Source organism: Tachypleus tridentatus, chromosome 2, assembly GCF_004210375.1.
Source record: "Tachypleus tridentatus isolate NWPU-2018 chromosome 2, ASM421037v1, whole genome shotgun sequence".
In the NCBI taxonomy this organism is placed as follows: domain Eukaryota; kingdom Metazoa; phylum Arthropoda; class Merostomata; order Xiphosura; family Limulidae; genus Tachypleus; species Tachypleus tridentatus.
Window position 1 is genome coordinate 128,342,109 of NC_134826.1, and position 16,097 is coordinate 128,358,205.

The 16,097-nt window shown below is 33.3% G+C and overlaps 1 protein-coding gene across 12 annotated transcripts in view; it reads right to left on the reverse strand.

The window, feature by feature from the left end:
* The window catches only part of LOC143245080 (F-box/WD repeat-containing protein 9-like), a 48,816-nt gene that overhangs the window by 22,109 nt on the left and 10,610 nt on the right, over positions 1 to 16,097 (reverse strand). For all 12 annotated transcript variants that reach the window (XR_013025458.1, XR_013025462.1, XR_013025459.1 and 9 more), the window contains 2 exons: positions 15,839 to 15,976; positions 7,665 to 7,777 (listed from right to left, as the gene is read on the reverse strand). Coding sequence is in view for 7 of the 12 variants with exons in the window: in XM_076490925.1 (XP_076347040.1) it covers positions 7,665 to 7,777; positions 15,839 to 15,976 (251 nt within the window). In the remaining 5 variants the exon portion in view is untranslated. The remainder of the gene's footprint in view (positions 1 to 7,664; positions 7,778 to 15,838; positions 15,977 to 16,097) is intronic.

Below are 16,097 nucleotides of genomic sequence, written 5' to 3' on the forward strand. Positions count from 1 at the left end.
AATTAAAAACTGATAACTAAGTCTATTCTCATACTGATGCACACAATATTAAAACATATTTAACAATCGTTTTTTTTTGTTTTCCACAAAAATTCATTTGTAGAAGCAAAAACGTTAACTTTTCCAACACTGAAAACGTATTTCTGACAGACACTCACAATTTTGCTGTCCTTATATACAAATTTATTGACTTGCCACTAGTGTGGAAGTTCCCTCTTAATCTCACGTGTTTTAACACAAGAATACTGTGTAGTTACATGCAAATGAGCATGTGACAATCCTCCACCAACGAAAATGCAACACCATCTTATAGCACCACTAGCTCCCTCTATACTGACTACTCAATCGTCACTTTCAGATCAAGCAAAAAAGTAAGATGCACTGGAAGTAGGGAGGAAGGTGTGAAGTGTGAGAGAGATGAATACCTAATCAGTTTTAAAAACTGTTAACTTCTAATACAATACATAACTTCCTCTCACATTTAGCAAGAATCCCATGTTCAAGTGGTGGAGTTAATAGTACAAAATTTCATCAAAATAAGCCCTCTTTGGAAAGTGACCAAAGAGAACCCATGAAGTGTGATATTGTGTACCTTGAAAAAGTATAGCAGTACACCCATGGAAGACCACAACTCATCTGTACTAGGGTACACTCTTTGCCTGAAAAGCAAATATTGCAAGGATGGGCAAAAGCTACAAGCACTGTCTAAAAAATCCTGCATCAGGCTTTCAGAAGTGCTATAAGTGTGGTGTTGCTAGGTTACATCAGTCCATTTGTGGTAGGTTAACTCTAGTCCAAAACCAGGTGGCACCAGGGTTTGGATTTCTTGGCTGTAGTAGGAGGAGGGTTCCTACCATCTTCACTTCAAGCCCAATGAGGCAGAAAGAGAAATTAGCATCCATTATGCAACCAAGTAAGGACTTGTGTTGGCCTGGCCTGTGCCAATCCAACACCAGACCATCCAAGAACCACCTTCTTGGTACAAGTAATATGGGGGAAGTTGGCCATAGGGATGAGTATCTTCCATGATACACCACCCCAGTGACTAGAAACATAAGTGCTACTATGCTCCACTAGAAGAAAAAAAAGAAGAGGATGAAAGTACAGTGGAAAGTTTAAAAGAGCACATTACTGCAAGACAGTGCAGTGAGTAACCATAAAAGCACTATTTTTAAAAGCAGGTCAACACTAGGTTTTAAATTTGGAAGATGGGCAAGCAACCTCTACCTTCTTTACTCATGATGGCCCAGGAGTGTGTACAGTCTGTATTGAGATTTGTTTAAGAAAATGAGCACTGTGAAGATATCCGGAGCTATCTTATGAAACACTCCATCTCATGGGTGTGTGTTATATCAGATTTGGACAGCTCTATTCTGTACATATTTTGATTAAATACATCTTGGCAGTCAACATTTTCCATTGAATGGGATCATGTAAGGAACTAGAAGGGTCTGTTAAAAAGAAAGTGAGAAAATATATTTACCTAATCAGAAATGGTATTACATGTGAAGAATAGTGACAGAAAGAAATCCATAGCCCAACAAAGGATAAATGGACAGATGATGGAGGCAGTATTCGACAAAGATGTGCAGGGTCATCCACATGCCAGCCCAAACAATCTACTCCAATGAATACTGGAAGTCAGTATCTAACAAGTGAGTTAGTTATGTGACAAATTTTATGGGAGGACATCTGTAAATGCTGACATACCTATACATTCAACAAAGAAAACATTAATGGATAAGTTGTTGGACTCATCCAGTGAAAGTAACAGGAGAAAGATCATGACTGGAAGAAAGATTCCACAGAAGGAAGGGATGTTATCAGGAACCACAAAAGGAAAAAGTTCAGTGCAGATAACAACAGACTACACAAACAGGATAGAGGGAGCAATCTTTATCTAAACAGGAGTAAAGGTGAAAATTGAAAAAAAATATATATATATATAGGGGTGAAAGCATTGTCATCCTACACACTGTAAATGTTTTAAGGAGAAAATTACAATACAGATAGAGAAGGATACAGAAGTAATGAAATAGAATGTGAGAAGAATTAAAGGCATACACCTCAGAAAGCTAATGATAACAGACAAGAAGGAGAAAAAAGTACATTTTAACAGATGGATAGTATAAGGAACAATAATCCAAGAGTTCAAACAGAGTTTAAGATAAGGGTGTAAAGAATAATATTACAGACCCAGTCAGTTAGACTTGAAGAATGGGAAAGGCTAGGAAATAAAAAACCTAACATAACAGAAAAACTAAAATAGTCAAGAGAGCTGTCCAGTAACCAGCAACTGTTGAAATAGGTCAGCCCTGATCAAAAAGCCATGTGAAGAACATAAATAGATGGAGAATAGGATGACAAGAAGGTGAGAAGAAACAACACAGAAACCAACAGTGATAAACATGCCACTTCTACTGATAAACATCTAAGGAGGACAGAGAAACAGAATGGAACTGGAAGAAGGCTACATGTGAAGATGGTCCCAATCATTCTGGAAGAGACTGGACAAATCCCACTCATGAAATCAGAGTAATGGCACAAATAGATGGAAGATAAAAGTATGAGGCTGAAAAATGAGAAGGCAGGAGAGTGGAAGAGGATGGACAAAAGTCAGTAGGCTCAGTAGATGAAACTACAACTTGACTGGGCACCACCAGAAGGACTCAATAAAATGGGTCCCAAATGAGGGAGAGAACTCAAGAAAGGAGTTGAATTGGGAAGTAAGCACAAATGAAGAGATCAGACCATTCCTGACTAAACTCATCCACCACCAGTTCTGATATGTGCAGAACAGAAGACCCAAATAAAGGAAACTTGGCATTGTCATAAGTGGCAAAAGCATCAATGTGAGGAAAGCTCAAACAAAAGCAAAGCTATTGAAAAACATAAGAATGGAAAGACCATTCTGGAAAATGGATCCTGCAAAAAATACAGATCACAGTAAAATATGCATGTGAACACAACTCAGGAGAATAAGCCCCTAAAAGATAAAGAACCTCTTACATAGGAAGAGGAAAGAAGAGAGGATAGAGTAATAGTAACCAAACCATCTATGACCCATAATCACAACAGAAAAGGCTATGCCCTACTGAGATATGAAGAGCACATCCAAAAAATGAACCAGATATTGGGTAGATGGAAGATTATACTTCTCTAATTTGACTTACCAAACTAGACAAGGAGAAGAGAATGGCCAGAGGATTCCTTTTAAAATGAAGCTAAAAGAAGTCAGATATCCATAAAATGGTGAAATCTTTATCTTGTGCCATGAATATGACAATCAAAAACATGCACTATGTAACAAACAAAAAACATATCAGGCCAAAAGGAATAACTCGAAACTGATAAAATTGACTATGATGTAGTGACAGAAGATAAATCTTGGATTCTGGAAAAGTGAGAGTGTGGAAATAAGCATCACAGACACTAAAATTGGTCATCTAAAGCTCTGACAAGAAAAACCTTCAGAGGGTGAGAAAACTCACTACTGAAAATTGAGAAATACCAAGAAACTTACAGAGATGAAATAAAATGATGACTTAACACCAATCCCTAGGGCACAAACAGATAGAAATAATATCCCAAAGAAGAGTGAGAATTTCTTTCCATAATATCCTTGGCCAAAAGGTCTGATACTAGCTTAGAGAAATGCTAGTGAGAGACAGAATTCTCCAAGAAGGAGAAAGAAGGGAAACAAAGGTCAAAAAGGGAGGAGAGGAAAAACAGGGTGAAGACAACAGATAGAGTATGTAGTATTGACAGTTAGCCACATAAGTAATCCAAAATTGAGCCAAATGTACCCTCACTGTTCCTAAGCACAGAAAACAGTCACCATCAAAGTTCTTACAATAAAACCTACAGATACTAGAAAACAGAAGCCAGATAAGGAATGGAATAGAAGGTTAGAGATCAGAAAGGAGTTAGAAGGACAGGAGAAAGCAGTTAGAAGAGAAGGGAGCTTAAAAAAATGGGGCACAAGAATAGTCAAAGAAAAATATTAAGATGCAGCCTCAGCCCATGATTACAGGGAATCCAATACCCCATAAAACCCACTGGCAGAGGAAATAAATTAGATAAAGGTTTCTGAGAGAACAGGAAGGTAAACATACTTGGGCAAGAAAGATGTCCCACCTCAGCAACAAAGTAACTTAGTAAATGGGACAAGGCCAAAGAAGAATAACATGCCAACACAAAAAAAAAAAAGAAACAAGTGTCCACCAGAAACACCTCAGGGGAGTAGGACTACTTCCAAAATATATGGATAGAGAACAAATAGTGTAAAGGATAGTGAGGGTAAGGCAAAGGGAAGAAAACTGAACTTCAAAAGGAATAACAAAGTACAAGGGTCAGAATTCCAAACCCAAAGATGAGACTCCAAAGTTTGAGAGTCCAAGAAAAGGACTTTGGCTTGATTGTAATGTGCAACCGGTGTTTGAATATGAGGCATATCAGCACCACAGTGGAGCTGAGACAAAGAATTTTCAGCACGCACTCAGGTATTATGAGGAAGAGAAAAAAAACAATAATTTGAAAAAGCAACTGAGTGAAGAAGAGAAAGTAAAGAATAATAAGAAATAAGAGAAAGTGAAAAAAGATAACACAACTGGAAGGAAAAAAAGGCACAAAAGAACACTGAATGTTGAGGTACATATATGCCTGTGTTGAAAAGATGGTTTGCAAATTTAGGCAATGGGAAAGGACTGTCTAAAATCATATTCTCATAGATGAGAGTTATGGGAAGATGGAAATCCACATCAAGGCCTAATAAAGGCATGGACCACATGGAAAACTCCACCATACAAGTTTTCATATTTCCTGACAAACAAAAAAGCACCCAGCACCACTGTGATAGTTTGTCTAGAATGAAGAAAGTTCAAATGTTCAACACTATACAGCATGAAAATGGTTGTCTCTGTGGAATTTACATTGTAGAAAATTAAAGCCATAAAGCCTGCAGAGGCAAAAATTGTTTGAAAATAAAGACAAACATATTTATACAACAGCTGGTTTTGTAAATACTTTCAATCAAACATCGATTTCAGAAATTTCACGTGAACAAAAAAAAGGTGCATCTTAACACACAAGTACCAAACTGAGAAGTGCTAGCAGTTGTCACTCTCCTATTAGTGGAGGGTTGTCGCATACTCATTTGTAAATTATTATCATTATTAGGTAGATGGAATAATGTCCTTGTTGTACCTTGGTTTAGGACACAATTAGTGGTAAGATAAAAAGTTCACATACAAAAGGCAGCACTGAATGAAAAAGTTAGACATGAGAAAAGGTTATATATCACATCAGAATTTATGTTACACGTGTTATATGACATATTCTGACACTTATGCCTGCTAAAGACTCCAAAAGACATTTAAATGCATACAAAGTGTATGTATATATGTGCATGAACACACATTCATATCTTAAATACTAATTAAATAGTAACTGAGAACTGCCCCAAGCCATATTTTATATGAACTAAAATAAGAAAAAACATATTTCTTGTACTTCTTAAAATAACAAATTATCTAAAACTGTTTAAGGAGAAGATAACATAGGTTTCACATTACATTTTCTTTACTGTAATAAAATAAAAATGTTGAATTATGCAAAATTATATAATGTAAGTACACTAGAAGCATAAGTTATGAATTATTTCTCTCAATACGTCCAACAAATTATGGTTTTGAAAATTTTATACACTGTTTGTTATCCTATACATGGCTGCATTTGGCAATTTTCCTTCAGGTGCAGTTGTCTTACAACCCAATTAAATGTATATCTAAAGGAAATAAAGAATTCATTTACTGAGAATAAACAGAAATATATTTTGAAAGCACTAAAATACAGTGCCTTTCAAAAGTATTCAACCCCTGCAAAGTTTTTTGGATTTTGTTGCCATCTCAGTTTCCAACCATGAAACTTTCAAATTGGATTTTATATTTAGAACCTACACATAATATAGTCCAAACTAAGAAAGCTAAAAAAATACTGATTTTATGTAAGTTAGATCTTCAAAGAAAACTAGAATATTCTCAACTGCATAAATATTCAATCACTTTGCTACTGCAACCCTAAACCAGTTCAGGTCCAAAAGATTAGTTTGAAAGGTCATAAAAATAGTGTAATGGTCTCTGTCCGGGTGTAATCAAAACAGTTTAACTTGATTTCAGAGTACATACATCTGTTCAACCTACAACTTCTATAGCAATACAACAAACCAACCATGAAATCCAAAGAGCTATTCTACAAGTCAGGGATAAAAAGCACAGATCAGGATAAGGTTACAAGAAAATTTCAAAGTTGCTGATTATCCCTTTATGTACAAAAAAGTCCACCATAAAAAGTGGAATATGTTTTATACTACCCAGTCACTATCTAGATCAACCACCCTTCCACTCTAAGCAGTTGGGCAAGCAGAAAATTGGCTATGGATGCCCCTGTGAAGCCAACAATGGCATTGAAAGACCTGCAAAGTTACAAATCTGAGATGAGAGTTGGTATTCATACACACACAATATCCTTGTCCCCATGTAAAGCTGGCCTGTACAGGTGAGTGGGAAAGAAAGAAGCTATTAGTGAAAAAGAATCTACTTAACTCTCGTATGAAGTTTGTGATAAACCATGTAAACTATACTGCAGACATTTAGCACAAGATTTTGTGATCAGACAAGACAAAAAATGTAAGTTTTGGTTTACATTCAAAGCATTACATTTGATGCAAGCCCAAAACAGCATATCAGCCAGTCAACATTATCACAACTGTCAAACATTGTGGTGGCAGCACCATGTTATTGGGATGCTTTTCACCAGCAAGGACTGTGAAACTTGTCAGAATTGAGAAAATGAATGATGCAAAAGTACAGACAAATTATAGAGGAAAATATGCTTGAGTCATCCAAGAATCTAAAACTAGGTCAAAAATTCACATTTCAGCAGGACAATGACCCAAAGCACAAGGCCAAAGTCACACCGGGATGATTTCAAAAGAAGAAGGTGAATGTTCTGGAGTAGTCAAGTCAAAGTTCTGACTTGAATCCAAAGGAAAATTTATGGTAAAACTTGAAGACTGCATTCCATAAATAATCTCCAAGAAACCTGTTAGAACTGGAGTAATTTTGCTAGGAAGAATGGGCATAAATTACACCATTCCATTGCACAAAGCTGGTAGAGGCCTATCCAGAAAGACTCTCACAGTAATAACTGTTAAAGCTGCCTCCAAAAACTACTGACATAATAGGTTGAATATTTATGTAATCAGAAAATTTCAACTAATATATTTTCTTTGCAGATTTTACTGACATTCAGTCTCCTTCACACATGACAGTATTAACTTTGATCATCAGAGTCATAAATAAAAACAAAATCAATAAAGAAAACTTTATAATATTTGTATTTCATCAACATATGACACATTATTGAAAGGGAGTGAATACTTCTGTGAGGCACTATACCAGAAACCTGACAAGTTTTCAAAATCATAATTCATGGAAATAAATATTAACTCTGTGTGGGTGAATGAAGTTGTGCATTTAAAATGCTTCACTATAAAGTATTCACAAATATATATATAAATGTGTGTATTATGATTATATGCAAGTCACAAGTCTTGCAATTTAAGCCTAAGCTCTTAAATAGCTTATGAAAGTTGGTGAGCTTACTTGTTACATGCTATTTCATTGCAGTTTCTTTGAACATCCCAAGCCTTAACTAGACCATCCCATGAACTTGAATACAATGTATGTCCACTGGAGATAATGTCCCAGATCCAGCCCTATACAAAATAATAATAATCAAACTAGCATAAGCTTTACATCAATCTTAAACAGAATCAATATTTCAAATTCACAGTAAGCTGTTTCAACACTCAGTAATACAAAAACTCTCTCTTTCATAAATTATTAAATTCAATTTGAAAGGATTGAACAAAATGTACGTTGTAAAGCTAGAAGCTTCAAAATTAAGAGTTCTTTGTATCAAAACAGTAAAAAGTAGATGTAGACTCTGTAATCTCTAAATATTTTAAATAAGAAATCATTGTAATGTCTACAATTTAAAATCATTATCAAAGAATGATAATGAACTCGAAGATAAGAGTTATGAATTACTGTGGAAGTTTAGAGCTTTCAGAAACATATTACCTAAACCAAGATACAAGGACATTATTATGCCTCTGTCTGATAATGACAATAATTTTACAAATTAAATATATCAGAACTGAGCTGATACATAATATAAAAAGTTCAGGATCAATGTCTAATAAAATATTAATTATAAAATTCAAAATAATCATCAATTTTTTCTTATAAAACTGTCTGAAATCTCTATTAGTCTTCAATAATTATCATTTACAAATGATCATTTAAATAATTACAAAACAACAATGAGCCAGCTTTATAACAGCAAACTGCTTATAGCTCGTTTTTAAATTAATAAACTGCTTACTATATTACTTTATAAACTAATAATGTATTAGTTTTAAAATTCACATAAAAAGCCAATACAAATACAAGCACAATAAACCAACATATTCTAACTTTCAAAACAGAGGAAAGAAGTGAAGAACCTTGGCATACCATGTTTATAATGTGCACAAAATGTAAACTATTAGAATAAAAAATGGATTCAAATATTATACTCTTCCTACAAAAATAGTATGCATTATAGAAATTTTAACTATAAAGCTCAGTTCACATACAAATGGCCAGATGATATAAAATACATTTCTAATTACACAAGTTAATTCAAAACAAGAACAGAGGTTTGAATTTCAAAAAACCATAAACATGCTCTATGTTCAACTAATAACTCATTTTTCACAAAAGTGGCACAAATAAATAAAACACTGTATATTTTTTTGAACAGGAAAAGCTAATATGTAAATATTAAATATATATGTGCAATACTCAAGATAAGCTTTTGACATAATGAATAGTTGAAATACAGTACTCCCTGGCTATAACATTGGTTTCACAGGAGACATGGTAAACTGCATCGTGAAACAAGTTATAACTGAGGAAATGGTCATATTACCCAATACAGTATATACATATAACTTTTTGAATTTTTTAAGTTTTCTGTAATTGCTACAAGCAACAACATATAAAAACATATGTACTGACTTCAATATATAATCAGTACATGGAATTTATTTTGTTGACTAATTTCTTTAAAAAGTCTGTACTTTTTTGTTGTTTTTATAAGAAATGCTAACTGCAACAGTTTCACATACTGTTATACTTCTAACTTTACATTATCACAACTTCTAAGTATTTGATACTTCCTGAACAGAGATTGGACTGTCAGGCTTCTCATCTTGACCCTTCAACTCTTGGTCACTTCTACTAGTCCCCTTCTCCTTGGTGGTACTTTCAACAATGTTGTCATTATTCAAAACATGGCACATTGGTCAGCACAAACTTACCTTCTAGTTTTAGGTCATGGTAAAAAAAATTGCTCACCTTGCAAATACTGAACAGATCCTGACACTTGTGAATCTAAACTAAATTTATGAATGAACCATGTGTACAAACAGTTATCTACTGTTTCATTCTTGAGGAGCCTTCTGGAGTTTCATCCAACTTGTCTAAGAATGAACACAGCACTCTTTCTGCTGTCTGCACATATATCATACAATCCAGCATACTCAACTCCCTTTTAATTTGCACTTTTGAAATATTAAATTTTAATCTTTCAGTAATTGTCAGATTTTCTTTAACAATGTACAACGTTTTTCTTATTTAGGTTCATCAATATCCATGAAAAAATCTGGTATAGTAATATGGGACAATTCTCCACCTGCAAATCTCTCCCAGTAATTACATAATGAAAATACTAAGACACCACTAAAGACTGAACTGGGGTCATGAAAGACACACAGCAGAAGGTTCTTCACTGAGCAAGTCCAATGCAGAATACAGGGTAGGAATGAAGGCTCCCAGTATATCCACAATTGCAGTATGGGTGACAGCATTATAACTAGATAGCACTTAAAATCCAATGCTGAAAATAAAAACTAAGTGCTGGAAACTTATTTTTTTTTTATGTTCCAGTTTCTCTTTGTCATCACCTAACAACTGCCATTTTGATATTGTTTTGCTGTGTTAACTAAGAACGTTTTTCTTTCTATATTATTATCATATTAATCTTATAAAAGCAATGTTGGTCCAATGGAACAAGACTACATCTGTTATATTATATATACTATACATTAACCCAGTACATCTTCATGAAACTGGGCAAGATTTTAGTAAAATTACATGTGTATCCTCCACAAAAAAAATCAGAGTTCTTAATATTTTTACTAAAAATCTACCTCTAAATTTCTGAAGCCATTATTGAGTCAGTCTGTGTTAAAGATTTATTTCATACTAAGAACAGAAATATCTCTCTTCATCTTACAGTTTTCATATATTACTTGCATAACTTCTAGAACCTCATAAACAAATACCAAATGTATTTTTTTAAACATTTTACCTTTATTTTCCCTACACTAACAACAAACATTATTTTCAGGCCTGTGTAAAAATTATTAACTTCTTGCATTTGGTAAGTCAGCGTACACAAGTCGCAACCTTACAAAAAGTTATATTCAAAATTTAATTAAACTACTTTATTATCAATATATAAAGTTAAATTTATTATCAAAACATAATTAATAAATTGAATTTTAAATTTTATTTAAGGTTTAAGTTATTAATTTTATAAGGAAATATTTATAAAAAACAGCCTCAATCTCTCCTAGTGGGAGAACTGTGATGTTCATTATCTATGTCTTCCCTCTTCTTTAATTTATTTACCACCACTCCAAGAATTTTGAAATTCAACTTACTCATTGTTATATAGTTATGGCTCAAACAAAACATAACCTCTATACCCTTCAGTTTGTTTCTTTGATTTGTTTTAAAATTTCACAGAAAGCTACACAAGGCCTGTCTGCACTAGTCATCCTTAAGTTAGCAGTAAAAGACTAGAGGTAGAAAACAGCTAGTCATCACCACCCACTGCCAACTCTTGTGTTACTCTTTTACCAACAGATAGTGGTATTGACTATCACATTATAATGTTCTCAGAGCTGAAAAGGAGAGCATATAAGGTGGGACAGGGAATCAAACTCACGATCTTCAGATGATGAATTAAGTGACCTAACCACTTGGCCATGCTAGACCTTTATACCCTTCAACCTCATTTAGTTTTACAATCATAAACTATAAAATGAGACCCCTCCTCCTGCCACATCCTCTCTTTCATAAACTATAAAATGAGACCCCTCCTCCTGTCACATCCTCTCTTTCATAAACTATAAAATGAGACCCCTCCTCCTGCCACATCCTCTCTTTCATAAACTATAAAATGAGACCCTCCTCCTGCCACATCCTCTCTTTCATAAACTATAAAATGAGACCCCTCCTCCTGCCACATCCTCTCTTTCATAAACTATAAAATGAGACCCTCCTCCTGCCACATCCTCTCTTTCATAAACTATAAAATGAGACCCTCCTCCTGCTTTCATAAACTATATCCTCTCTTGCCACATCATATAAACTATAAAATGAGACCCTCCTCCTGCCACATCCTCTCTTTCATAAACTATAAAATGAGACCCTCCTCCTGCCACATATAAATGAGACCCTCCTCCTGCCACATCCTCTCTTTCATAAACTATAAAATGAGACCCTCCTCCTGCCACATCCTCTCTTTCATAAACTATAAATGAGACCCTCCTCCTGCCACATCCTCTCTTTCATAAACTATAAAATGAGACCCTCCTCCTGCACATCCTCTCTTTCATAAACTATAAAATGAGACCCTCCTCCTGCCACATCCTCTCTTTCATAAACTATAAAATGAGACCCTCCTCCTGCCACATCCTCTCTTTCATAAACTATAAAATGAGACCCTCCTCCTGCCACATCCTCTCTTTCATAAACTATAAAATGAGACCCTCCTCCTGCCACAAAATGAGACCCTCTCTTTCATAAACTATAAAATGAGACCCTCCTCCTGCCACATCCTCTCTTTCATAAACTATAAAATGAGACCCCTCCTCCTGTCACATCCTCTCTTTCATAAACTATAAAATGAGACCCCTCCTCCTGCCACACCCTCTCTTTCATAAACTATAAAATGAGACCCCTCCTCCTGCCACATCCTCTCTTTCATAAACTATAAAATGAGACCACTCCTCCTGCCACATCCTCTCTTTCACAAACTACCAAAAGTTCTCTCTGATGTTTAATACTATATTATTTGTAACCAATAAAAAGTCAAAGTCATTCTATCACAGGTGATTGTCAGTTTCTCTTCCAGTTCAAGCTTGATTCTCATGGGAAGACATCAACAAGCTTAGCTGAATTTCTATTACTTTTGTTCTTTATTTAGAAAGCCAGAATAAGTGTTAAAGTTATGGAACATATTCTGCTTTTTGCATGATATTATTCTCTCTCTTATTTAGAGCATTATTTTATTAAGTAAAAAATTATTTTTTACAGTAGTACCATTAGTATAAAAAAGGATTAAGTGTCATCAATAATCAGTGACAAAAAGTAGACAATCCAGGTATTTTTTTTCTCATTTTTCATGTGTATTCTTTATTTATTATTATAAAAAGTAACCGAGATATTAAAAAAAATCAGAAAATTTTTAGGTTTAAATAAGGTTAGATTAGGTTACATAAATAATAATAGTAATATAATTTTTTCGCAAGCATGTTGTCAGCAGTGTGTGTGTTATGTAATTTGATAGAATAACATGAACTGCACATTCACCAAATTTTATGATGAAAATATTAGTTTGAACATTTAAAATAGTGATAAAACAAGAAAATTTATTTACAAATAGATGTATACTGTTACAATATTTAAGCCATTTAGAACAAACAAATGAAGTTTCATGTGACAATTTGAAGTGATTTTAGAAAAGAAAAAAGTAATTTAGATTTGTCTATTTCTTTTTTGAGTGGTTACAAGGTTGATCAAACTGACCAACCTTGTAGAGAGTTTGGGTAGATAATATAACAGATAAAATATAAAGTTTCTCTTCAAAAAAATATTCATATTTATTTAGGAGATTTTAGGGAATGCAAATGAAAGTCGAAAATTTTCAGATGAAGAAAAGTATTCTTAATCTTAATAAGAAAATCACCTTCACTGAGGGTATTCAACACTCTGACACCATATAACTAAACTGAAATTAATTGTAAAAATATTTAAATAAAAGTTTTGATTTTTTTGTTCACGAAAGACTTTTAAATTTTGTTGATAGCTTGCCAAATCTCATGAAGATACAATAAGTACTTTCAGAATTAGAATGGATAACCACTGTGGTTACTAGGTTCTGCAATAAGGTTAATATATAGTTTCAAATATTTTCCTTTATGGTTGGCCCGGTATGGCCAAGTGTGTTAAGGCGTGCAACTCATAATCTGAGGGTCGCGGGTTTGCATCCCGGTCGCACCAAATATGCTCGCCCTTTCAGCCGTGGGAGCGTTATAAAAAATTTACACTGCTAAATTAGGGACGGCTAGCACAGATAACCCTCGAGTAGCTTTGTGCGAAATTCCAAAACAAACAAACAAACAAACCTTTATGGTTTTATTGCACTACTTTATATCTTCTCTGAAACAGTAATCCTTGTGTTCACAAAGTAGCATATCACAATGGAAGACCTTAGTTTTTTCCACCAGACTGTAATACAAATAGTACATGATGGTACAATGAAATATGATACACACATGTTGCTTATCTGAAGCTTATGGAATTTTAGAAGTTTTACTTTACTGAAGTTTTCTTAGGTTAAGCTAAGCAGTTTTTTTTCTTATTTGTGTTAAAAATATATAACAATAAATAAGAAATATACATAAAAAACAAGGATTTTTAGTCCTCACTTTTTGAAATTGAAGCCATTCTTCCCTAAGCCTCATTGAGTCTCACAGTTTTGGTTATCCAAAACTAATTCATGTACTTTTCAAATATGCATTTTAGAACATGAAAACATACCAATCACTAGAACAGAATGTCCCAAAACTACTATAATCTATTCAGCTTCCTAAGTAGTCTAGTAATAGGTTAAACAATTTGTGTTAGTCATTTGAAGCAGCAGTACCATAGCCACAAACTGAGATTCTTGTGAACTGAATAATATTCCCACCAATAAAAAACAAACAAAAAACATAGTAAAATATGTGTAGATGAGAATTTAATCTTTCTGTCAGTCATAATAATGTCCATCTACCATGTCAAATTGATAGGAAAACTCAAAAGTCAGAGAGGAATGAAAGGGGCTTCTCTGATGGGTTTGACAAATTAACTGGTACCTCAAGCAAATCAAAAAGAAAGGAGGAACAAATGTTAACTTATTTCTTATAATTATGTATAGTTTGTGTTTCTTGTTGGTCTCAAAAGTCAGTTTTCCATTTTCTTGAAATTAGCAAATTCTAAAATGGAGAAATCATAGTTCAGATGTGTCACATGACACAATAACAAAGATCAAGTTTTAATTTCTTTTAAGTTAAGAAGTTATATTAAATAAAATATAACTATTTTACTATTTGTATATTTGTATTTTGATATTTGTATATCAGTTTGATATAGAAATATTAAAAAGTTTTAATTTTTTTAAGTTAAGAAGTTATATTTATATAATATAAAAACTTGAACACTTAACTATGTTTTCAAGACAAGTTTATTAACATGCATTGATAATAAAGTTATTTATATTTTGAAGATAACCCTATAAAAGTTGTGATATATACAATTATGAAACAGTCATGGTTAAAGTTACGGACTATGAGAAGCAGTTGATGTAAATTCAATAAAGTGCTATGTTAACATCAATTGATAAATTTAGACCAATATAATTTCCACTTCAACAGTATTGCAGAACTACAGATAATCACCCGCTGGTATTCACTGTAAAATTCATTTATAAATTTTTCTCAGGCCTAGTCTCTTACTCAACCAGCTACTCCCTCTGAAGAATAGTCAAGTTGCATCACATCACAATTCTTTAGTAATGCTTGTAAGAACAAACCAAAGATATACAGTAGGCCTTCATAGAGTAGTGGAAAGCAAACAATAGTTTGAAAGAGTTAATGTAAAAAATCAGTTTATGGTGATCTTCCATGTTTTATCTTTGTTTTATTACTGATAAAGGTTTTCATTTCTTTCAAAATGACAACATGCATACATATTAATGAAAAAATGTACCAGTAAACAGTGTGCATATTTAAGATGCACAATGTTTTTATTTCCAATGCATTTTTTATGGAAAAAAGTATTTGTGTATTTATACAGATACACATTTTAACTTGAGCACTACATGCAAGTGTTAAACATCAATTACATAAGATCAAAAGAATTAACTTCGGTGGTTACTTTGAATTTAGTATATTGGACTTATGTAGCAGTACAATTTTAGCTAGAAACATATTTTCCTAAGCTTGAGAATATTCACTAAGCTTCACACATCTTATATGTTTGTTACTCTATGGTAGCAAATTAATAGTAAGCCAAAGGGCTTGTTTAAGAAAATTCATTGTATGGGTCATTGAAGTACTGTTAAGGATAGATTTTTTGTTGCATTTGTAATGGTAAACATTTTGCATTGTTAATATTATATTTTATAAAAACATATTTAAATAATAACTACTATAAATTACACTGCTAAATTAGGAATGGCTAACACAGATAGCCCTTGTGTAGCTTTGTGCAAAATTAAAACAAAACAATCCTATAAATTATCTCATCCTTTTATATTATCTATATAATCAAGGTCTAACTATTTTATTTGATCTTGAATACTTATGGATACTATTAACAAGTGGTTGACAACTTACAGTGTGTGCATCCACCTTCACAAGAGATAAACAAGGTAAAAAGTCAGCTTCAGAACCTTGTGTCACACAATCAAGGTTTTTTAGGTTCCAAATCTTCAAACAGTGGTCTCTTGATCCTGAAGCACATGTTGTACCATCCTAAGGATGAAAGTCTTTTAAATACTCCAATAAATACTTTTAATTTGAGGAACACATTCTTTTATCATGAGGCACATTTTAAACACTAACAAGCTAACATTAATGAAGGTAGTAAGTTTGT